At 38.2% G+C, this 26,457-nt stretch overlaps 1 protein-coding gene across 14 annotated transcripts in view; it reads right to left on the bottom strand.

Annotated features, from left to right (window-relative positions):
• The window catches only part of NRXN1 (neurexin 1), a 1,139,755-nt gene that overhangs the window by 15,522 nt on the left and 1,097,776 nt on the right, over positions 1-26,457 (bottom strand). For 7 of the 14 annotated variants that reach the window (XM_035001585.1, XM_035001593.1, XM_035001586.1 and 4 more), the window contains one exon: positions 7,829-7,916. In XM_035001585.1, coding sequence (XP_034857476.1) covers positions 7,829-7,916 — 88 coding nt within the window. The remainder of the gene's footprint in view (positions 1-7,828; positions 7,917-26,457) is intronic. The other 7 variants (XM_035001587.1, XM_035001588.1, XM_035001590.1 and 4 more) reach the window with 1 other exon arrangement.

Below are 26,457 nucleotides of genomic sequence, written 5' to 3'. Positions count from 1 at the left end.
CTCAAGACCAGGAAGGGCTGCAACTCAAACTAGTTCTATCTGACTCCAAAATTATAGCTAGAACTAATATTCACCGCCTGTTGCATATCACAATTCTTACAAAATGCTCTTAAGAGCTTTTCTAATGTGTGGCAATGATTCATTTTATTTTATTGTTAAAAAAAAAAACAAAAAAAACCCAGCGGCACCTGTCAGTCAGATAGGTGTCTGCGTTAGGCTCATGTTACGATCCCAGGCTTCTGGGATGGAACCCCACATCAGGCTCCATGCTCAGCGGGGAGTCTGCTTCTCCTTCTCCCTCTACCCATCCCCCCTCATGCTCTTTTTCTCTCAAATAAATAAATAAAATTAGAAAAAAATTCCCAAATCACAGAAAGAAGATTGAAGAAATTGAAGAAAAACTATGTTCTGAAAACAAATAAAAACCACCTTTTATTATTTTGTTTCCTACTGATTATCTGGTAGGAACCAATTTCAATGAAATTGTTTCCCTTGCAAGGTGGAATCACCTTCACTGATCAAGACCTTAATATTCCCCACAGCTTGACCAAACTTTAGACAGGCTTCTTCCTGCCTCCAGGCCCCTGGCCTCCCTTTCTTCCGCGCATTTACTTTAGAAAACTTGCAATTTCAAATTTCTTCTCTGCCCCTTTGATATGTAAATATTTTAAAAAGCCTCTTGCTAGTGTTTACAACCCAGGATTCTTTTTTCTCAAGGACCTGAGAGCTGTCCCTTTGAAATAGAACCTTCAAGGGTGATACCTCCCCATCTCCCAATTTCTGTGGGAAGGTAGGAGCCTACCTTGGATCAGGAGTTGTAACACCACCTCCAGTCATGAAGATACTTGAAGGAAAAGGTTTACTTTTCCTTTGGGTGAAGCCAATTAGCAAAACACAGGTGGTCTATGATCCCTCCATGGAAGCTCTTAAAAATTCTCCAGTCTTCTTTTTTTCAGTTGAGTTGAGTTTGAGGTGAGCTCAGGTTGAGTTCGGGCCTCCATGTATTACAATAATCTTGAATAAATCTTCCTTGCCTGTTTAATTTTGCCCAATGTAATTTTTATTTTGACATTGCTGCTCTCAGAAAAACAGGGGAAAAGTGAGTGGCAAATGATGTCTAATGACTTTCTTCTGTTTTAACCATACAGCATTCAGCTTCATTCTAGTTTTCTGGACAATTAAATTTTCATGGGAAAAAAATGATTCCTACACCAGAATGTCATACACTGAAAGCCTACTAGCCCATCAGTGCCCCAAATCCAGGTGCTTGCCCTGCCCCTTTATGATTAGCTGGGCCCCGACTCTATATGACTGTCACTAACTGTGGCCTGGTGCTCAGGGGATACTCTAGATGTTTCCAAAAATGAAGTCCTAATTATTGCTGTTTTTCTGGCCACAGCTCAAAATTTCCATTTTAACAGCAATGTATTGGCTATTATGGCTAATTAAACTTGCTTTTGAATAATTACAAAATACATACACAAAATTTAAATGTAGCACAAAATTATCATCTAATCAGGCTCTAAAAATGTGATCTAATAAGTGATATATTCCTTTAAATGATTGTGATTATTTATTTAATGAAAAGATGTGCCTTGTTCAGTATACATATCTTTATTCCTAACGTGGTTAATGGAATCACTTCAATAGAAATCCTTTGATCGTTTCTCAGAATAGCACACTGGAAAACCACTCAAAATTGCATGGTAATTGCAGCAAATTTAGCCTAATGAATACTAATACATGTAAAGGACCTTTTGCCATCAAATTTAAATTTATGCCAGCCATGGAATTATTTAAATGAACATTTAAAAAATTAATCCTATATTTGTGAGATGCCTGAATTCTAGAACAATCTTCTGCATTCCAAGAAATTAAAAGCCCACCTTTTCTGAATTAGAGAGCTTACTAGCTCTCTCATAGTACAAAAAGTAACTTAATCTCTCTCAATCTCCCTAGCTATGAAAATACTTCATAGTTTTGTAAAATAATGAAATATAACATTTACGAAGTGCTAAGAACAACGATGAACACAGAATAAATCTTCACTAAAGACTAGTTATTACTGTTATTTATCAGTATTCATATAACCTGAACCTCAACCAATGCGATATGACTGCTGGGCAATCAACAGGTATTCTTTGAGGGGCTGTACTGATCACCTTATCCCCATTAGTTCAGCTAATGCTTAAGAGATTGCCACAAAAATGATAATCCTTTTCCTCTATAACTACTCAGATTTTTTGTTAGTTAGTAGTAAGCTTCTCTTTTTCTCATCTGAAAAAAGTTTGATCTGAAAGTGGCCCTATATCCTATTAGCTACCTCCCCAACCCCCACCCACAAACATAAAGAGCATAGACAAATCATTCTAAGCATTATAAATTTAAGAGGAAATTGTCCTTCCTAAATGGGCTCCCAGGAAACAGGAAGCCGGTCCTGTTTCCTGTGTAACAAATGACAATTTAGAGTTATTCATCAGGAAGCTCCCACACCAAAGAGCATCATTATCTTCATTTATGGTCTTAGATATAGTCCTAGATGTCACCTCTTCTAATTTCTTCAGGAGTTTTGAGAAAGGGGTCTGTTTAGAAGAGGGCCTCAAAGCTAAGATGCACGGGCAGGATTAAGGGCCATTTTGGAACATAAGTGGTTTGCAGGGTTGCCATTTTGTCAGCTTACTAAGTGAATCAAAAACATAAGATTTCAAAGAAATCTGTTTTAGAAAGTCTTCCGTTCATGTGAAAAAAAGAAGTCTTGGAAAACATGTATGTTTACATAATACAAACTATAATAACAGCAAACACTCATATGGCATGTACTATGACCAAGACACTGTTCTACAACATGCTTTCCACATATTAATTCATTTAATGTAACAACCCATATCTCTAGGCCTAGGGAAAAGCACAGACGTTGCAAGTCTTTTTGGAAGTGTGAAGAAAAAGTCATCCACTTGTCACATGTCCAGGCTGCTGAAACCGGGCATTTTAGGGCAATGGTGGCCTGTGACCTAGTTGCTTCATTCTAAAAGTTGGGGTTCCATTAGACCTCCTAAATTGCATAGCACACTCTCATATTCTCAAGCACTAAATTTATACCAATGTGAAGCTGTCATCCAATGCTAACCATGCAGGACAGTGTGGCTGGAATCAAGTATAATTGAGTTCCATGTGTTCTCACTCAGGGGGTTGCTCCTGATCCAGTTTCAACATGCACAGTTCCCACCAGGAGGCCTGCGTGGTTTCATCAGTTGCCCACCAATTTTTCAGCCAGGAAAAGTAACAGCATTACGTAAAAGGGAAAAAATAGCTTGAATATTCTTTTTTTATATAACTGAACTGGGAAAATGAAAAGCAACCATTCATGCTCTATTTCATGCCAGGTATTGCAGTTGGTGCCTTAAATACATTTGTTTTAATTCTTGCAACAACATGAAAAATAGGTGAATATTTTAATGTCAAAGATGAAGAACCCGGCAATCATAAAGAATAACTGAAAAAGCATGTGGCGTAGAATGAAAGATGTCCTTTTGTAGAATGGAACTGAAGGTGTAAACGTTCTATTTTTGTTCCCAGAGCTTAACAGAGCAGTGGGTGGTGAAATAGGACTCAATACTACTTGATCAATGGTGAAACTGACAATCCACCGAATATACAACTTCCCTCTTCATTAAGAGTTTTGAGTGGAACCACATAGTAATTCAAATTTATCAAACACTTGATAAAAGGTATAGTTTACTTGTGTTCAAGAAGATGCCAGATTTTTTCTGTTTCATTAATAGCACCTTAGGAAGGCACCTAAATGAGCATAACTCATTTTCACAGAAGAAACCATTTTTTCAAGAGAGGGTGGGTTAGGGTGATTAGAGAGCCTTCATATGTAAATATTCAGGGAGCCTGAAAGAGGTTAGTGTGAAATACAGAGAAGATTTGGGCAACCTACCTGTAAAAGTAATTATGCATCTTTTTACAACAATATCTTCTTTTATTGGGGTGCCTGGGTGGCTCAGCCAGTTAAGCGGCTAGCTCTTAGATTAGGCTCAGGTCATGTTTTCCGGGTTGTGGGGTCGAGCCTTGCATCTGGCTCTGGACTCAGCAGGATGTCTGCTTGAAGATTCTCTCCCTGTGCCCCTACCCCTACTCTTTGTCTCTCTCAAATAAATAAATGAATCTTAAAAAAATATCTTTCACTTGTTGAAGGATTAGGGAAAGTGCAGAGCAGATATATCCATTACTGAATATTTAATTTAGCATGTTACTTTCCTAAAAAAAAAAAAATCAGTTTCCCAAAATATGACCTGCTGATATCTGAAATGATTTCTATCAAGTTACATCTAACAGTATCTAAAGTCTAATAACAGCAGCAACTATAGTTTTTGTCCATGTTATTTTATGTTTGTATTCAAGATGAAAAGCAAGCAAGAAAAATATATTTAAGAAAACCAGTACATTGGTACCCTGAGAAACAAAGACGTGCAGGAGAGGCATCCTACAATGAAACAATATTCAGATTAGAATATGATTTAAAAAAAAAAAAACACTGCTATTCAAAAAATAGTTGGAAAATAGAAAAAAATCATATACACTAAGGATTTCATAAGAATCTGTCACACAAAGCCAAGTCTGCCAAAAGAGCAACACTGCATGAATTGTTGAAGATGGGTATGAAAGAAATGATAGGGAAATGGACAGAAAAAGCCAATGTAGAAAAGAGCTCTCACTTACAAAATGTAATGTAGAAAGAGGTGCATTCATGAAATACACCATCAAGACACTCCCAAGGGGAGGTAAGATCACAAGAAGAGCCCTACAGAGAAAGATGACATTGAAGCAACAGAATGTTAAGTTTAAGCCTGAAGAGAATTGAGGAACTGAGAGCTATGGAGTGTGGAAACACCGAGGGAGAGGATGGGAAGTTCCAGGAGACTTGGTGCAAGAATCTGGAAGGAGCTGTCATCACACATGGCCAGTAGCTGCTGTGCCTAGGACGCTGGACAAGAGACTCTGATGCCATGGAAGAAAATGAAAATTCACACAACAAACCCATACAGGGTTCCTGCTTCTCGGAGCTTATGTGCGTTCTTGTGGGGCAATGCAAGCTGTGCATTAATGATCAAGTAACAAACAGGTAAGCAAACAAGATTCTTTCTGATAGTAATAAGTATGGTGAAAATGGGACAGAAAGATTATCTAGAGTATGGCTATTGACAAACAGCTCCTCACTTTTCATCATGCTATAATATGTAAGAAAAGAGACACAAGTCAGGTGAATAAAAAGGAGAGAGGGTGACGACCGGGTAACCTCTCCTTTCTCTCCTCTCTTCTCCTCCCCCCACCCCCACCGTCCTGTTCTTAAGGGCCGTGTCCCCAGAGAAAGGGGGAGACAGTGAACTGGTCTATAAAGAATGGTTAGTAAGACCTGTAAGCAGTGGCTGGATCATTTGGCTGTGCTCAGGCGAGAGAAAAGAAAAAAAAAAAATTAAGTGCAGTGAGAGTTCTCACACTGAATTTGCTAGGTACTCAGATTGAGGACTCTATATATAAAAAGGATGATGACCTATACTCAGTCAGTGAAAGAAAGATTCAGGCCAGAGGAAAACCAAGTGCAGCAAGTGCTGTAATTAGTAAGAATGTATACCGCTTTCAGCACTATGTTAATATAGTAAGAAATACTGCAAAGATCAACATTCTCTCAAGAAAATGCTAACTGGGAAAACAAAATCAAATCTAAATATAAACAGACACAGACACAGACAGACAGACAGAAAGACACAGACACACACACATACACACACACCCCAACGTACAACCTAATACCTAATACCAGACTTTGTTTTATGAAGAATCCATGCTAGAGGATCTCAGAGAAAATCAGATATAAAAAAGAATGTCAATATGGAATATTACTCAGCCATCACAAAGGATGAATACCCACCATTCACATCGACATGGATGGAACTGGAGGGGATTATGCTCAGTGAAATAAGTCAAGCAGAGAAAGACAATTATCGTATGGTTTCACTCATGTGGAACATAAGCAATAGCACGGAGGACCACAGAGGAAGGGAGGGAAAACTGAATGGGAAGAAATCAGAGAGGGAGACAAACCATGAGAGACTCTGGACTCCGGGAAACAAACTGAGGGTTACAGAAGGGAGGGGGATAAGGAGATGGGGTAACTGGGTAATGGATATCAAGGAGGGCACGTAAGGTGACGAGCACTGGGTGTTATATGCAACTGATGAATCGCTGAACACTACATCAAAAACTAATGGTGTACTATATGTTGGCTAACTGAACATAATAATAAAAAATTAAAAAAAAATAATGTCATGATCGGACATGTGAAAGTAAGAGAAATTAAAAAAGAAGAAATTTAGGGAAGGAGAAGGCAAAGAAATGGGGCTTATATAATGGACAAAAAAGAAATAACTTTTTTTTAATTTTTATTTTTACTAACACAGAGAGAATGAGAATACCAGTGGGGAAAAAAGGCAGGAACTTGGCAAAGGGGCCCAGGATGGTATCATGAAGAGACCCTATCTGTCCAGACAACCAAAAGGCAATTGTTGCAGGGACCAATAAACTGGAGGAATGGAATGGATGATCCTCAGAGTCCTCACCACATTCTGGAGTTCGGGAATTTTGATGGGTGAGGTGGAGAGGCCAGAGGAAGGAGGATAAGAACACGACCTGTGTGTATCTCCTGACCTTCTCCTGCTGAGGTGACTCTGAGTCCCTGTTCCTTGCTGGCACCTACTAGCTGCTCCAAGCGCTCAGAGTATGTGGCTACAATCAGTGGGAAGTGATATTCAAAAGGAGATGCAAGATATGCATCCTGAGCCATTTTTTTAAATCCAAATATCAGAATAATGGATTCACTTCAAAGTGATCGTCTTCAGAAGAATACAAATTATTTTATGGTGACCTGAAGTTCTTCTGGGATTCCCATGACAGCTACAGAGGTCATGAGCTAACCGACAGTGGTTAGTCTATATTCGTCTCACCTTGTTTACCTAAACAAGAAAATTATTGAATTTGAAGAAACGCTGCTTTACAGAGGAAACGAATGGAAATGACCCTGATATTTGGTATTATGAATATGTGAAAGCAAACCCAGCCTATGATTCACTCATTTTCAGAGTTCATAGCCACCACTTAATGGTACAGGGCTGCTTTGGAAACAGTATTTTTGTGTTAGTCAGTCACACCATATCACAAAGAAGGAGGAGAAATTATACATCGACTAGAGTTAAAACGCATCAGCTTAAATTTTAGGGAGACGTGGCAAGAATCAAATATCTCTCTATTAAATGTATCAAGGATTCTACCTGCTGTTTGTTTTACTACACCATAATACTCTTACTTCTGAAATTCAGAAATTTATCACTTAAGGTAATTTGCTGGCAGAGTGAGTGGTGGGGACTTTTTGTCAGTAGAAAGGTCAAATAATTTTCCACAATGCACTGCAATTTTTAAGCTTTACAATTTTACTGTAGGTGACCCAAGGGAAAGCTCATTATACCGTTATACACAAAAATTACATTGTGAGTTAATGGAATGTGAACAGTAAGGCACCAGCCTTGTGCGCTGTCCCCCACTGCTTTTTCTGAAATACATAATCTTGATGGGTTCTGTTTTTAAAATTTGTTTTTCAATACATTTTGGGGAAATTTATCCACGTAAAGAGAAAAACCCCTTATCTCACAATGAGGCATTGTTTAATGGGGTGGGCTTCTAGATATAAATGCAAGGCTCGTCTAAGGACTACAGCATGCAACACAGATTTAGAGTAAAGCAAAAAAAGTAAGAAAAAAAGTCGACTAACCTAACCCACCTGAGCTCGGCTCACAGGGGTCAATGTCCTCGTCATCGCTGGGACATTCTGCTGAGGCCACAAGGATGTCATCTGTGGTCTGCAAAAGAATCACATTGAGTAGATTAATTTAAAGGGACCCCGCAGATACTCTCATCTTTGTCTCAATGACAAGTGAAACATTGTTTGTGTTTTCCTGATAGGTTGAGAAATCAAATTCAGTATTTCCCTTCCCAAGGACATGGAGTCTACATTTTTCAACCTATTTCAGATCTCTCATGGAAGTATTTGCATATTTGTGAAAACCTGATTACAGTTTATTTTACATAAGGACACGGAAATGGTGGTAGCCAACTTGTAGATACCCATCCACTCAACTGCACATAATAACATACAGGGGTTTAAAACAACCTGGCAGAAGCAGGTGATTTGAAATTTATTACAACCCTGGAGTGCTACAAAGTATGCATCAGTAGGCTTTAGGCAGTACTTGTGCTTGGTTTCCTAAAAGCAGAACAGCTATAACCTTTTATATTCACGACCAGGTAGAATTTGATGAATCTTTGAGATATAGCTTGTCATTATTAGGAAACCAGATTAAGTAGAGAATATATTTCACTGATGCATTAAAGGGAAGCAAATATAGTCCATTTGAGGAATTGCATGTGTGTGTATGTGTGTAGCTTTCACACTTGATTATTAGTTTTGCAATATTCAGTAGCGGGTATCATTTCACCTTTTCAGCTTGTCCTTTTCATTATTAAGGTTTCATAATAAATGAAAAGCGTATGGGGAGGATGATATTTTATGGCAAAAAGGATAGAGGTGACAGTTTTTTCTGTGACATTCTAGTTGCTTCATTGCACTTACAGCAAAAAAGATAACCATCACTGTAATAAAAAGCAGAGTGTGTAAATCCTAGTAGTTAGCCACATAACCAACACATTACAAGGACCAAAGGTTGTTTTTTACTGCCACTTACAAGCAGCAATAAACTCGGCAGAGATATTGCATGGGAATTGTGAAGGTTTGCATCAGATTTGGCTAATGCTAAAGTAACAAAGAATTCAATGTATAAGACAGAAAATATCTCATTACATTGGCCAAGGATTAAGAAGCTTGTAATTGTTTAGATGATACTCAGAACCACAACACTGATGAAGCCCTTATTTAAAAATGGAATTAGAATAATATAGACCGTACATTAAAGGAAAAAAAGAAATACGGTATGACTCACTTTCATTAAAGGAGGTCTTAGTATAGTCAGAGATTAAAGTATAAACAAATAAACGTTAGGAAAATTATGCCATTTTGAAGAATGAAGATGGGGCGCCTGGGTGGCTCAGTTGGTTAAGCGACTGCTTTCAGCTCAGGTCATGATCCTGGAGTCCCTGGATCGAGTCCCGCATCGGGCTCCCTGCTCGGCAGGGAGCCTGCTTCTCCCTCTGACCCTCCCCCCTCTCATGTGCTCTCTCTCTCTCTCACTCTCTCTGTCTCAAATAAATAAATAAAATCTTAAAAAAAAAAGAAGAATGAAGATGAAGGATAATACAGTTTCGTCATGAAAACTTGGCTTAAAATTCTTTCGAGTGCAGGGTCTTTACTGAAAAATAAAGAATTTGTTCAGATGCTAACACCTCATGATGTAACTTTAAATAAATACAAGCATTTAAATAGCATTTTTGAGATGGTTTTATGTTATTTTGCTCTTCATTCTCCCAAGAGATGGTTGGGTGACTGGATTCGTTTATTTTGTTGCTGTTATTTTAAGAGAGTTAGTTCAAAGTATCAGTTTTCCTGGAATTGTAACTGTTCGTGTCAGTGATAACTACCAGCAATTGGTGTTATGGTCACGCAGGTCTCTTTCATTAAAGTGAGCCTGTAAAAGGCAAAACCCATCCTCCCTTTGGCACCAGCACATTTTGCAGGATAACATCCAAACGGACTTGATAATAGCAAGTTATTGGATTATGAGGTCTTGGAGGTCAATTGTTCCAAATCACCCCTGAGCAGATTATCTGCTTTTTTTTTTTTTAAGAGCCAACTTCAAGTGGAAAGCTACTTTTTTTCTGAACCACAGTAGATACTCTTTAGAGTTACTTTCAAGGTTACAAGAGAATTTCTCATTTCCCTTGAGGAATTTTAATTATATTGATGAAACTGGGATAGGGTTGTTGTTCTGTTCTTGACAGGAGTAGGAGGAAGCTGAGAATAAATTTTTTCGTCCTGTGTTTCTCATGCCCGCAGTGATGCTGCCCCCTTTCTCCTCCTTCACCTGGGGCTTGCAGGGGGGGAGGGGGCGGCATTTGGCAATGTCTGGAGACATTTTAGGTTGTCACAACTGGCACAACTGGGCTGGGGACTTGTGGGGGGCTGTCTGCTACTATTAGAATCCAATGAGATTCCTATCCTAATAGGATTAGCAGCAGCTTCCGTTGCAGAGACACAACATCCTTTAATGCCCGGGACAGCCCTTCCACAGCAAAGAATTTTATGAGCCACAATGTCAATAGTGCGGAAGTTGCGAAACTCTGCTTTAAAAGTGTAAAACTTGTTCTGAGCCTTATTTTTCTCACCTGAAAAAATGGAGAGCCTAAACGTTCCCATTGTTGTAAGGATTAGTCAGAAAAACTATCTAAAATAGGACCACATTGTACATGCTTATAAAGGTTGTGATATTATCAACATTATTGTTGTTATTTCAATAAATGTAGCACTGATTTAATTTTTTTGCACTATATTTATAAGTAATATAATTTTAGATATTAAACCGGAAGTTGTACATGTGAATCAGTCCCAACTTTTCAGATCCCACATTAGTATTGATGTCAAAATACAGTAGCTATATTGGTACTTTGTTGAACTAAGCTTCCATCTTTTACTGCCTAGGTTTACATTTTGAATAGCAATCAAACATCAAATATAAATAATGAAGGCTGCTTCTTAAAATAAAATCATGGGCTAAAAATGTGGAACTCAGTGGATACTGTTTCATGAAGACTAAATTATTTAGGCCACACAAGTTAAATTTTGTTTTAAAAGTTGACCTATTTTCTACATCTTCTGGAACAATTCCACAGCAAACAGAAAGTGTGAGGATGTTCTCAGTGTTATCTTTCACAAAACACAGTACCTAAGACAACAAAAAACATCATAGAATAAGTAGTACCTTCTATAGCCCTCCTACAGTAGAAAAAAAAATCACTGTACAAATATGACCCTACTGTAAAACTATATTTTAGTTTTTAATGTACTTTTCCTGGTATAATGAATATATGTTCTTGTTTTTCATATTTTTCTCCCTCAGAAAGGGAAAACCAGCAATAGTCTTCTGAATAAAAGATCTTGAATCAATAGATGCCTTGGCAGAAATCATCACTCTATGAAAAATCAGGTAGTGGCTCAAGTGTAAGGGGGAAAGAAATCAAATTTCATTTTGGAGGCTGAATTAACTGAACAATCTTCTAGCCAAAGCTGTGTAATTTAAATTTAATTCACTGTGTTTGGAGCTGCGTCTCTATGACATGCTGTTGAAAGAGTGGTAGAAAGAAACTCAAATATGTCACATTAATCAATTCTATTCTTCAGTATACTTTCCCTGATGTTTATAACCTTTTTCAGAAAAGAGACAACCTGCTGAAAGAGACAGAATAGTAATCAAGCAAAAGCATTAGCTTTACATAACTGTCCATTTAGATAAATGTGCCTAACTGTGCATCTAACCACTCACAGGTCCAAGTGTCAGGCTGGACTTCCCTAATTCAGAGTGGCCCGCACATTTACACGGCAAGCATCTGTTCTTGTTCAAAATGTCTACTAAAAATACCTAGGTTTCCTTACCTTTAGGGGAAGAAAAATGATGTGGACAGAATTCAAGAAATAAAGGCACTGAAACTTAATTCATCATGCTCTGTGGGAAAACACCAACATGTTACAGGATACAAAAATGTAATCAGGACGGGGGAGAAAGGATGTGTATAGCAAGAAGTTACACCAACTTATTTAACTTATTGGACAGCCAGGGTTATTAAGAGAGACACCATTTGGTGGGTTAGAAAGTAGAGAAACTGGTGTATTTTTGTTCTTTCTTTCTTACTTACAGGCATCCTCTCCCCAACCTTTAATGGTGGAATTTGCTGCACATTCACTTGCTATCACTTTTTTAAAATACAGCACAAATGCATATCTGTGTGGCAAAAGATATGATGAGAGGATAGATAAACTTCATCTGTAAGGTTCTATCTCTACTAAGAACAGCATCCCTACACTTTATTCCTCATGATAAACAGCTTTACTGAAGACTGATATATTCTGATGAGAACACCTACGAGAAAACTCTATCAGGACAGACCTGTTTTGTTGAGGAAAATAACGGAGAACTCCCACTATGCAAAAGGATGTCCACTATGAATCTGCTGTCCACAAAGAAATTCATGATTTACTTTAAAATTGTGATTGAAACTTTGTTTCTAAATGGCAAGACTTTATCTGGCTATACATCCAAATACAATGTTGAAAAATACTGTCTCAAGCCATGGTGCTCCCTTGTATAGCAGTATTGAGCCTAATCTTTCACTACTGTGGTGGACATTTAAACTGAATTGATTGAGCCAATGGATAGGTTAGGTATGGAGCTAGCTGAGATGAGACATGTTTTACTAACTGATGGACACTTGTTCTTGCTGATAATTTTGTCTCTGGGAAGCTGTTCTGAAGTGAAAGAGCATTCATGTCCGGCTTGCAGGACTGAATCTGATAGTCTCTCCAGGAAAGATTTATTGCGAGGCATGTTTCCATGAAAAAAAAAAAAAAAAAAAAAAGTCAGGATTCAGAATTAGTGTTACAAATTGCCCAAGCCAAGGTCCAATGCATTGCACTGATAAACCTATAAGACAAGAAGTTTCTAGGGGTTGGGGTAAGTGACAATTTTCAAGTGGAAAACTGCAGAAAAACAACCCAGTTGTAGTATATATATAAAATTTCCAAACCATGGGTCAATTTGGCTAACTCAAACCAATAAACAAATATATCCAATTGGTAATTTTAGTTAATCAACAACTCTATTAAAGGTGCAAAATGAGTTTAGACACTCTGTATAGATTCTATGGTAGTATCCATGATCTCAATCAAGCTTTTGGTTCTTATTTGTCAATTATTTCTCTGAGTAGTAGATGCCATATAAAGATGTCAATCCCATGGCTAACTAATCTAGTAAAAATAAAAGCAATGAATTGTGATCCAATATGTGAAGCATGAATTTCAGCTCCAGTTCATGAATGACAAAAAAAACTGAGGATCAATTAGTTACCAACAAATATAAAACACCTCATCTATGCATAGCATTTTCTGATGGGCACAAAATGTGGTCACTACCTAGCAAGGTATAAATTGTGGTTCCTACCCCCAAATAACTTATAGTGCCTGCTCTATCCTAAAGCAAGAGAACAAATCACTCACTGATACAAATAACAATCAATTCAATTCAAATGGCTTGTTTTTCTTGAAATGTGGCAGTACTCCCATAACTATTACTTCATTAAGTATTCACCAACAACATGCTTACGCAGAATGCAGGTGGAGGTGCTATTATTCTGAGCATTACAGTGAAGTACATGCTCAAAAAAATACCCATTTGTACACTCATTTACCCAATATGAATGTTTGAACGTTGGCATTCATGAATATTTAGGGCAAAGCTTAAATATCTCTGAAAATAGCCAGCTTTCACATTTCTTTAATGTTTTTTGTTTTTTTCCCCACCAGTTGATGCCTCTGGTTATTATAAAAAGTGACCATAAATCAGCTGTCTGCCTGGGGGAAAAGACAGACTTGAAAGCCATTCAATTTTCTTCAAAAATTTTGTGACTATTTAAAATGTATGCAATGGCTCCAGAACAGTAAAAGTGGGTTAGATAGAAAAACCCCACCATGGAAAAGAGATCACGACATCTTACTTATTTTAATGTGCATTTTTATATGCATTCGATACTGGTCATTCTGACAGGCAAAACTCAAAAGGGGAAGATAGGGATGAGGAAACAAAGCCACAAAAAATGAATTTAAAGGAACTATGGAAGAAAGAAAAGAATTTGATTTCTGCTTAGTCAGAAAAGAACATCATAGTTTAGCAAAGTTATGCAAAATAGCAAACCTGCACAAGAGAAACCTGGTGTCAGAAAACTTGAAATTAAATTTATATTTTAAAAAAGTACCTCTCTCATACTATTTCTTTAAGCTGCCGATGACCTTTATGCTCATATTGCATTTCCATTTTTAGCCAAAGCAACGTAGGAGAGCTGGCCAAAAGACAAAGTTAAAGTCCAGTTTAAAATTTTTAGACAGGTATTGTAATAATCTGTTCTTCTGGATTCTCATTCATTAGAATGTGGGGGTATAAGAGCCTCGAAGACGGCTGGGAGTGGAGCGAAGATGCTGAAGGGGGAACCAGAATATGCCTGTGATCAACTCTGATTTGCTTTTGGACAAAGCACTTTCTGAAATGTGTTTGGCCATTTCCAAATTGAATGAATACTGACAGATGTTTACAATGCAAATCGGGGCTTTTAGCTAAGTCAATATGAATCTCTACTCCAACTATTATGACTGAATGAACTAATTAGTCACACGGGTTGCACTGAAAATCCTTACTGGTAATGATGCCAAAGCAGATTTTTTTATCAATGTAAAATACCAATGATGGATTGTTTCCACCAACATGTCTCCAAAATTCAGTCTTTCGTTGTTGGCATTTAGTACGTTAGGGGATAGAATCATGTTTCAGGTCTTCCTGCATTGGGTCAGACCTTAGTGATCATTAGTCTAAACTCTTCATTTTACAAATCAGGAAACAGAAGCTGCAAAATTAAGTGTTTTTGTTTGAACGCAATTATAGTGCCAATTAGTGGCAAAATGATGAGACTATATGGACCTCAACAGATTGTGATTGTCTCTTATCTCATCCCAGATGACTTTTCTCTATCCATTCCATCCATTTACCATCCATCCATCCAACCATCCAAAACCATTTTGTCCTTAAAGGATATGATATGGTCTATAAAGATACACGATGAAATACATTTAAGATAAGTTAAAAGGTGGCAAAGGAGATTATTGGATTTTAGATAAGTAAACACTAAAATTGTCATGAAGAAAACACACACACATACAAGGAGACATACATACACAGCGAACTGCACTACTTGATAGGGCAGCACATTAAATAGACACTAAAAAGGGAAGAAAATGAATGCTAGTGTTCAATTTTTTTAATCTGGTTATAAAAATTCAAATATTGACATAATCGCAGTTATTTTGAAGTGGAGTAAACTCTGAAAAGTTCTTTATTTACTTGTTGCAATCTATGTGCTTAAAGACTTAAACATCATGTCTCTTGTTTCTGTACAAAATGCATAACTAAATTTGGGGGGACAGAAAGAAATATAAATTATTGAGTATTTTCCTGCTTATTGTTTCTCCTTGACTTAGAACATTGCAGGCCATTTTGGCTACAAAATTAACTCAATGAGGGGCCCCCAAGAGGGTTTAGTTGGTTAAGCATCTGACTTTTGATTTCAGCTCAGGTTGTGATCTGATGACCTGAGGGATTGAGCCCCATGTTAGACTCCACGCTCAGCTCAGAGTCTGCTTGAGATTTTTTCTCTTCCTCTCTCCTTCTGCCCTTTTCCTACCCTCTCTCTCGCTCAAAAAAATTAACTCAATGAACTCTGTCCCTCTTCTCATTAATCCACCAATGAAAATCCTTCCAACTTCCAAGTTCTCCCTTATTAACTACTGTTTTCACAGCATAAGTGCTAATGAGATATTTATTCTTGTCTCTTTCACACAACCATCATTCGAGTTTTGTCAAATGATCTCTTACTACATCCTGGAAATAAATAAATGGAAGTGGCCATTTATTAATAATATTGGCTGTTTTTCCATATACAATCTACACATGCATCCATTGATTAGGGTAGTCTCATTTACACAATGGCCCTAGAATTAGAGGTTCAAAATCAAAGATACACAAAGAGCCAGAGGAAGCTGGCTACCCAAAACAATTCTTTCCTTCTGGGTACTATAAAAGCCAGTGTCTTCTTGATAGAGCTTTAACATGGGAACATATGAGAACTTCTATTCCACACAATGCTTGGAGTATGGAAGAGCAAGAAATAGGGATGTGGTTGGAAATGATGATGACTTAGTTAACAGAAAATTAATTTTCTGATTTTTTGGACCCATGACTTGAATATATGTAAGGTTCTAAACTGAACTCCCCCAAATAAGCCAATGTCTGAACAGCACTTTAATGAGGGTTTCTATTAAGCACTGATTGAGAGTAAACATTTTCTGGCTCCGATGTTACAATGTTATTTCATTCATACACTGAGAAGATCTAATCTTTTCTGATTATAGTTAAACTGGAACTCCAAGCTTCCGTATCTGACTACTTCATTCCTCGTGGTGCTTACTTTGGTTCCCTAATACATATTTGGAATGGTGTACTTTTCAACCACTTCAGTTTAGTATGCTGATCAATAATGGAAAATATATGCTAGTTCAGAAATTAAGTGGCAATCTGGATTTTAAGCGATATGCATCATCTTGGACGAGTTTTTGTGTTTTCAACAGTACTTAAGAATACATATGTTATACATGTAAGTATATACTATACATGTAAATATATATACTATATATGTATATATATAATCATTTGAATATGTGAATCATTAATAACTTCCCTATCTCACAGGGATGTTGTGGTGACCAAATTTCATATGCCTGAAAGCACTTTAGAAATATCAGAGTTCCCACAATGCAGTGTTTATATGTTAATTATAACTAATAAGGAATTATTTTTGTTCCTCATATGACACTATAAAGAATAGTTCTAGGGAGAGATTAAGGAGGGTGGCCGACTATCCACTTAACTGCATAACTTTCATTTTCATGTCCTGAAGTCCTCTTGTCCCCTCAGTTGAATGGGATCTGTTTCTCTCCTCCAACTGGCCCCTCCCATAAATGCTGCTCTTCTTGGGCTGATCCTCTTTATACGGGGATAGGATTCACTCAGCATTGCTTATTTAGGGTAATGTACAAGACAGGTAGTACCAGTCCACACCTGGCACTGTCATACCCTCCTCCCCAGGCCTGCTCTCCTGGAGAGTCACCACACAGATGCGGGGACACTGGAGTCCTCTTGAGTTCTCCTCCTTACTCACTTTCCTGGGACCTAGAAGATGATGACAACTTGACTTATTTTATCTCTGCGTAGGTCCATGGTTTACTTCTCATGTATGCCCTATTACGTCCAGAACATCTAAATGAACAGATAAGCAGGAAGAACAGATCACTTAGCAAACACTGTTAATTAAAGGGGAGAGAGAGAAGGAGAGGGAGGAGGGGAGAAGAGGAGATGTTCTTTAGGTGTGATCCCAGCCACACGATGCTCCCTATTACAGCAGCTGTATTTGTAGTTTATAACATGACACTGCTTATGGTTGTGTCTTCTGTATGGATTAATAAGATACTAATTAGCTTTTAATAATATACTTATTAAATGTTTTCTGAGTACATCAGAACAGTGGAGGTGTCTGCCTTTCCAAACTATGCTGAAGTCTAAAAGTCTGGGAACTGCTCAGGTGTATGTTTTATTTCGTGCAATTCTGCGGGACAGAGTTTATGTCCATGTTTAATACCCCCATAATATTTATCACAAGAGTTCAATAGAGGTGATTTAAAATGTCATCACTATTGATTGTGGTGAAATGTTTCACAATGTATATGTATATCAACACATTGTCATATACTTTAAATGTATACAATTTTTATTTGTCAATTATACTTCAATAAAGATGGAAAAAAGTCATCACACTCTAAACCTGGCTTATCTTCTTTAAATATCTGCAATTTAAATAAAAGCCTTTTATGAAAATAAGTATGACTGTGAAAATAAAATTAATAAAGTTGAGAGTGCGTGATTCATTTTGATTTTAAAAAGAGAAGAAATATTACACACAATACTTGAATTGGTAGAATCACGTCCAATAGCCTTATTCCTGATGGTCATTTTCTCTAAGCTCACTACATTGAGGTGTATGTTTGTCACAATTGCTCATTTGTAACAGCTCATTAAATCTCAAAATAAGAGTGAGCAAGTATAGATTATTTTCTAGGAGTATGACTCCTAACTAAGAGTGGGAGATGAGAATTGTGGCAAAATCACACTTTTTCAAAGATTTTATCTGCCTCTAACATCTCTAGAAGTGACAATGAAACTTTATAACTGGTTTCCACATTATACTTCATGGCTGGAAATTTATGGTAGAGAAATAACAAGAAGTGACATTATTTTTAACTGAAAAGAGAGAATGACTGAAAGTTAGAAAGAAGGAAAAGCTAAAAATGTCTTGCAATAATAAGTTGGTCTGCCTGTTCTTATGACGCAGTCCTGTCCCTGGAGAAAGCAATAAGATACAGGCTGCTTTGTAGAAGAAACGGAGAAAAAATAGTTAATTATCATTCTGGGTGCTCTGCTCCCCGCCAAGTCTGTCTCTGTCCCCTGAACTCTACTGCAATAGTCTTGCACTGTAAATACTTTTGTTTAATTGTAAAGAAACTACACCTCTACCATGCTTTCCTTCAATATCTAACTACAAGATGAAAGTTTTATTTTCCTCGTGAAATAAACTGCATAAAGATAAGGGCTGGCTGAGACCAGCCATCAAATTTGGACCAAGAAATATGAGTAGGGCAGAAGGCACTCACAAAATCGAGATCTTTTGACTGATTCTTCCATAGGTTCGCTCATTCATTAATTCATTCATCCACTTATAATCATTTACTGAATACCTTTGATTAATAAGGAGTTATGCAGAGGGGGAATGTAATAGAGAGCCAGACCTCCCTACCTTGATTTGCATGAAGAACTTCAGGTGTGTGATAAATAGAGGCTGTCTATGAGGAGAAAGTTGCTCTATGACCACTGAGCATGGGAGGAGTCTAGGTGTGAGAGCCAGACAGATGGGCCTGAAGTCCCAGCTGCCGCGGCTTATTAGCTGTGTGAGTTTGGGCAAGTTCCCTAACTTCTCTAGGTTTCTTCCTAAGTACAAATGAAGTGATTTTCACCTATTTTGCAGGATTATGAAGAGAATTAAATTCTCTAGGGATAGGGGTGCCTGGGTGGCTTAGTTGGTTGAGTATCCAGCTCTTGATTTTGGCTCAGGTCATGATCTCAGTGTTGCGTCGAGCTCCACGCACTGAGCATGGAGCCTGCTAGATATTCTCCCTCTGCCTCTCACCCCGCTTGTGCTCTCTCTCTCTCTCCAAATAAATAAATAAATAAATAAAATCTTTAAAAAATCCTCTAGGGCTAGAAAGGTCCTGTCTAGCACAGTGGCTGGCACTAAGAAGATGTTTTGACAGTATTCTTAGATAGATACAGTTGGCTCTGTACACATTCTCACTTCACTCTCCCTGCAACACGGTCGGGGGGGCGGGGGAAGGGTTGTTCGTAGCACTGGGCTCCTGAGATCTTTAGACACAGATATTCTCTTCACAAAGCAAGTGTAATTTCTGACTTAAATCCACACTCCCATGTTTAAACATTCTATAAACAGAGCAAATTACATATTTGATAGGAGAGCACTTTTTTAAAACACCTCAAAAAACATCACATCAATACACGGAAAAGCCAGGGAGTTCTTTTCTCCCCAGCTGTGTGATGTAACCCAGAATTTGTCAAATTGTATTTGTTTCAGAGTGGGAGATTCCTTAGGATACCTGTCCCAGGTGCCTTATGGTAAAGAGAGGGAAACTGTAATGTGGAATGGTCAGGTGCGCAGGATCAAATCACTACCTGGCTCAGTGTCGGACTCAGAACGAGATCCTGCCTCCTGGCCCTCCATCCAGCTGGCATTCCCCTCCCTCCACTACTCCCAGCTTCATGTTCGGGTAAGAGGAAGGTTAAAAAAAAAAAAAATAGCAGCAGGATTAATTTGCTACTTTTCCCAAGTTTCTCAAACATGATTGGCCTTTTTCAATTCTGCCCTAAGTTTTCCTGAAAATTTTAAGAAAGGCCTTTAAGAGGGCGCCTGGGTGGCTCAGTTGGTTGAGCGACTGCCTTCGGCTCAGGTCATGATCCTGGAGTCCCTGGATCGAGTCCCGCATCGGGCTCCCTGCTCGGCGAGAAGCCTGCTTCTCCCTCTAACCCTCTCCCCTCTCATGTACTCTCTCTCTCTCTCTCTCTCTCTCTCATTCTCGTTCTCTCAAATAAATAAATAAATCTTTAAAAAAAAAAAAAAAAGGCCTTTAAGAAATACCAGGGAATGGCATCCCCCTGACATCACCCCGAGCTGATAGACCAGAGAGCACTCAGCAGCCCCTGCAAAGCCCACGAAGGACTGCCTGAAGAAGCATGCAGATGCAATGGGAGAATTCTGCTCATTGTGTTCTGAGGACTAGGAGCTTCATTAGAGAGCCTGCCTTTGTGCACACATTTCATTCAGTGAAATCTTGACTGAACTCTTCCCACAGGTATTTGAGTGTTTGATTTGGTTATGCCATTGTCTAATGACCTCTTCTTCAACTACTCTTCACACATTACTATTATTATTATTTTGGCCATTAAAAACACGGTGACAAGTAAAGTTCACATGCAAGTAAAGTTCACATGTAAAACACTTAGATGGCTAAGTGACTAACCATGTCCTCTCCTGGACAGCTCTTCTCTCTCCAGCCTTGCATTTACAGTCAGTTCCGCTCAGTTCTGACACATTTCCTCCAAGTTGCTATCATACTTCTCCCACCTGGATATGCCCTTTTCCTTCGCCTGCCACTCCTGCCCCCTTCCCTTCATTCTCATTACCGGGATGCCTGCTGATGAAGGACCATAAATAAGCTTTCTGTTCACACACACAAAAATGTCATTTGTCATCCTGAGAACTTTTGAAATCATGGAAGTGTACTTTTTAACCAGAGGGTTCAGAAGACAAGCTTTTCTTGATAGTCTGGTATCACGGTGAGGAAGTAGGAACCTGTAACAGAGCGGTGATCTCACGTGCTCAAGCGTGCGGCTGTACCCTGCGTCATAAGCCCTTCCACTCCTTTCACTTTTTAATCAGTGCGTGCTTTTTACTCGTTTTCCTCTTTTGTCTATCAATGTCAACCTTTAGAGACACCCTTTTCTCTTTCAAAATCACTCCTTTGATCTGCTTTGAGCTGGAAATCCAGATAACCAAGGTTCCCTAACTATTTTGAGAAATAATAATGGGCTATAAGAAAAAGAGGGTCAGAGAAGCTCGCTAATAGGGAAGCCCAGGTGTTTTAGAGCCCTCAGTCAAGGCTCATGGCTTCACATCGACAGACTCGTTGGTTCCTCAGAATATAATGTTCCTTCTGAAGGTAGTGCCTTTATTTCTAAGTCACCCGCCCAGTAACATTTTTACTATAATGATTCTCAAATAGGCTTTTCTTATTTCATAAAATCCAAGGAACCTTATTGGAACTATACCCTAAATACCTCAATCTATTTGCCAAGATCTAATCAAATAGAAGCCAAGCCTCGTTCAGTGTTCCCCTGAGTCGGCTGGGAAGGAGATGAGCAATAGAATAAGGAACGAGGCTGCTTTACCTACCGTCGATGACCACCAAACTACCTGAACGACTGGAGGCTATGTTTGCTTGTACTCACAGGTGGAAGTGATGCTACCAGGCAAGGGTTTAGCTGTAATTATGATTCACTCTGTATTCTGAGAGACAGATGCTGTCTGTGGTAGCCCCTTTTCTGGTTTCCTAGAAGCAGTTTCTCACTTAACAAATTGAGGGGTGTTGGTACTGGTTATGGGATCTTGTAACACCGCTCCTAGTGATTTGGTGCATGAGCATTAGAGCCAGGGTTTAAATCTGGAGTTACGAGAACGTGGATGATTTATTTAACCTCTCATTTGTAAAATGGGAAGGATGCAGCACCAGTCTCTGCAGTGTAGTTGTAAGAATTAGGAAAATCATGATCAATGAAGTGCTTAACACTGTTCTTGGTGCATAATAAACACTAAATAAATCTTAGCTATTCTTGCCCTCATTATTATTATACAAGACGTGCACATATGTTACCTACATGCCAGGAGGCAGCATCTTTTTCACTAAAGTGGGCAAAACCCCAATATCCTAATAACCACAATAGGTAGACTTTCCACATTTGCCCTTGCCTACAGTATTGTGAAGTAGGAGGAGAAAAAATAGCCAAATATTGCATGAAGAACGCAAATGTACTTTCCCCCTGAATGTTCTATTTTGCTTTTCAACTTTCAAACTCAACTTTATTTCAAAACACACTCCCAACCATTCCAAAGCATTTTCAAGTTGGAAAGCCTTCTTTTTTGTTTCACAATAAGCTAACTGCAGGTGCAAACTCGAGGGAGACAGACTTTGGAAATTTTAAGTATGTTGCCATGGCAATGTTTTGCAAGAATGTGTATGAGTTTCATCTTAGCTCTCAAGCATTCAACTGAGTTCATATGTGCAGGTTCAAATTGCTAGGCACACAATGTTTGCCATTCACTGTGTCTTGAAAGGCTTGGAAATAACTGTCTCTGTTGCTTATAGCAACTAGAAATCATAAAATACTATCTATCTATCTATCTATGCAAACGTAGAGATCTAGTCATTCATTATCTCTTATCTGGCCATCCTCACTATTTTGGCTGCTCTAAGGGAAGCCGTATACGTAAATTCGACAATAATCACTTTCCCCATTGTTGCAAACACAGAGTTGCACTCTCAATATGAATTAACCTGTAAAAATTTTCTACTGAATTTTCACATTAATTTTCTCATTCAAAATGAACATATCCTTAAAGAAGCATGACAATTATTTAGGGATGCTCAATTAAAGCAAAGACTTTCAGTCTAATGAATTGTGGAGGATCTTTTTAAAAGGGTCCCATCCTATAATGCAGGAAAGAAGATGGAAGTCTGTAATTCTAATCATTAAATCAAATGCTCCCCCACACCCCTGAAAAAGCAATCTTAACCACCACCACCATCACCATCACCAAGAAGACATACAAAAGAAGTAATTTTATCTCATTTGAATCATCATTACCTCAACTATTCTTAAATGGTTCAGTTGATGCTTCTAAATTCTAAATCCTCCACAATGGTTTCATGATTCATTGGCAATAAAAGCAGTGATTCTTTTTTTAAAGATTTATTTATTTATTTGAGAGAGTGAGAATGAGAGAGAGAGAGAGTACATGAGAGGGGGGAGGGTCAGAGGGAGAAGCAGGCTCCTCGCCAAGCAGGGAGCCCGATGCGGGACTCAATCCCAGGACTCCAGGATCATGACCTGAGCCGAAGGCAGTCGCTTAACCAACTGAGCCACCCAGGCGCCCCAAAAGCAGTGATTCTTGACAAAAGCATTTCCCAGCCCCCCCTCCATGGAATCCAGAGAACATTAAAAATGGAAAGTTTTAAAGCTATCTATTTGGTACAAGAAATAATTCTTAGCAAATTCTCTTCAAATTTTAAGGCTCTTTCCATCTAAAATTGTACTCTGCAAATTAAGTCAATTTTTTTTGAAAGATTTTATTTATTTATTTGAGAAAGAGAGAGAGAGAGCACATGAGAGGATGGAGGGTCAGAGGGAGAAGAAGACTCCCTGCTGAGAAGGGAGTCCGATGTGCGACTCGATCCCAGAACTCCGGGATCATGACCTGAGCCGAAGGCAGTCGCTTAACCAACTGAGCAACCCAGGCGCCCATAAGTCAATATTTTTTTTAAAAAATTCATTCACTAGCAAAAAAAAAAAAACTGAATTTCTAAGATTGCATATTCTTTAGTGTTCCTGCAAAAGCTATTGCTGCAAATGATCCATCATGATACAAAGTGCCCCACATAAAATGAGGCCACCAGGGACCCCACTATCTCCTGCATTTGGTTACTGACAAAGCCTTCACAAAAGTCTTATTAGCTACCAAAGCCTGGCAGTTATTTAAAATCCACTTTGCTGCTTTAACTTTGACCCATCTTCCAAAACACAAACACACACACACAAAATCATTCTCTCTAAACCCCTCCCCCACACCCCCCCACTCCTTGATTTAACAGCTTGTTGATGTACTTTAAAACTGCAGTGGTCCTCTCCTCCCCTCCCCCATTCTAAAAAAGTCTACAGGAATGCTGGAATTAAACAAATGAGAACACAATAATTAGCTATGCAAACTGTCAAGTGGATCTAAAAAGAAAAACAACCCGGAAAACACAACAATCAGCAGTTTCAAGCTCTAACAAGAATCTACATTGAGTTCCCATTTATTTTAAACAAAAATAGATTAGATCTTTTGAAAAATGTTCACTGCAATTTCCATGGAAATAGGGCAAATCAGCTAATGGGTCTTTTTACATTTCTAATTTCTATGATGCTGATATAGTAGAAAAGACTTAGATCCTACAATCTTTCCAAATAACTACTGTTCTACTCTTCTATAACCAGATTCATTCCCAAAGTGAGTAGGTTTTTTTTTTTTTGTTTTTTGTTTTTTTTTATTTGAGAGAGAGAGAATGAGAGACAGAGAGCATGAGAGGGAGGAGGGTCAGAGGGAGAAGCAGACTCCCCGCCGAGCAGGGAGCCCGATGCGGGACTCGATCCCGGGACTCCAGGATCATGACCTGAGCCGAAGGCAGTCGCTTAACCAACTGAGCCACCCAGGCACCCCCAAAGTGAGTACTTTTGAAAATTTTTCCAAAATGGATATGAAGCAGGTAAGTCAAATCACATGCTGTGAACCTCCCCATTCGCAAACCCCCAAAACCTTACCTCAGTAGTTTTATAAATGGTAACTAAATTAGTATAAGCATTAAGGGCATAATGGAAAGAGAAACAAATTCCTAAATTATCTGGTGTGTATGTGTGTGTGAATGGGAGAGGGGAGGCATTCAATTCTTTTGACAGAGAGTACCAATTATATGTGTAGCTAAATCTCTGAAATTCTTTACAGATGACAACTAAGTACCTTCTCCCCCTTAGCAACCGTGCTGAATCGCTATGAAGCAACATGGATTCCCTGTATCATAGTCATGCTTTGTGTGAAATACCAGTAATGCCCCCGAGGACAGTTAATGCTCCCTTCACCTGTTATAAACCCAGTATTACAGGATGAGAATATGAGTTTTTTTAAAATCCAGAATTGTGATGAAATGGGTCAATTCAACTACCTTAAAACTTTTGTTTGCTTCAATTCTCTTATTTTTAAAACTGTAGAGCAACAATAGCCTTCCTTATAAATTGAGAATGAATGGTGGGATGTCTGAAAGTGGTCTGGGATAGGACACAGCATTCTGAGCCAACTAGGAATTCGATCATTACCTAAAGCCATGGACCTGGGGCAAATCATTCCCCATGCCAATGTAAGTAGGTTAGAGTGGATGACCCCTCAGGTCCCTTTAAAACGAAATCATCAAGGGTGACAGGGGAGTCTTGTGGTAATGGTGTAGTTAAGTATTTTGATTGTGGTGGTGGTTACAGGAGGCTTTACGTGTGATGAAGTTGCACATACACACATAGGCACATGTGTAATTAGTGAAATCTGAAAAAGCTCTGTGATTTATAGCAATATACTCTTCTGGTTTTGATACTGGACTACAGTTATGTAAGATGTTAACATGGGGAGAAGTTGGGTAGAAGGTGTAGGGGATCTCCATATCTTTTCTTTGTAACTATCTGTGAATCCATCATCATTTCAACATTAAAAGTATTAAAAGTATATAAGTATATGCATACATACATAAATACAATAATCTTCAATTTCATGAAATGCCTTGCAGCCACGGATAAAACAAAAATATACAGGGCTTGATGCTTTATCAAGGAAGTGAAATTTATTGGTTCCAAACAATTTACTTTCCAGCTAAATATGACAGCTTTTATCTAAAACAATTAGTGGTTTTAAGGTAGTTGGAAGTATTGACTATTTCACCATGATTTGAAGTAAGAAAACTGTCACATGATGGGTCATTACTAGTAATACCATTTTTGCCTATCCTTCCATCATTTATCTTTGAATATTAAATCCTAAGGATTAAGACACCAAATAACTAATAATTTCAACCACAACAAATACTATACCCTTGATTTAAAAGAGAAAACGAAAGCAAAATACAAAAAAAAAAAAAAAAAAACCCACCAAAAAAACCAAAAAATAAAACCTAAATGAAACCAGCACAATTAAAAAGGAAGTTATCAGGGCTTTACTAAAAATTAAACTTCTAATACTTATATCCTGAGGACTCTAGTTTCTGCCCAGTTAATGACTGCTACAATGAGTAATCTTACTTTGATTCCTCAAATCTACAGAATCCTATTCATCTAAGAATTAGGTTGTGCTCAATATATTTCCTTCCTTTTCTTTTCTTTTCTTTTTTTTAACACGGGGCTTGAACTTAGGACCCTGAGATCAAGAGTCAGATGTGTAACCAACTGAGCCACCCAGGCACCCCTCAATATATTTCCTCTCAATGTCACAGAATCCAGTTGGTTCTCTACAGAATCCTATTCATCTAAGAATTAGGTTGTGCTCAATATATTTCCTTTCTTTTCTTTTCTTTTCTTTTCTTTTTTTTAACACGGGGCTTGAACTTAGGAC

This window comes from Mirounga leonina, unplaced genomic scaffold (assembly GCF_011800145.1).
Source record: "Mirounga leonina isolate KUSES-001 unplaced genomic scaffold, KU_Mleo_1.0 Mir_125, whole genome shotgun sequence".
In the NCBI taxonomy this organism is placed as follows: domain Eukaryota; kingdom Metazoa; phylum Chordata; class Mammalia; order Carnivora; family Phocidae; genus Mirounga; species Mirounga leonina.
This window is presented reverse-complemented; position numbering and strand designations above follow the sequence as displayed.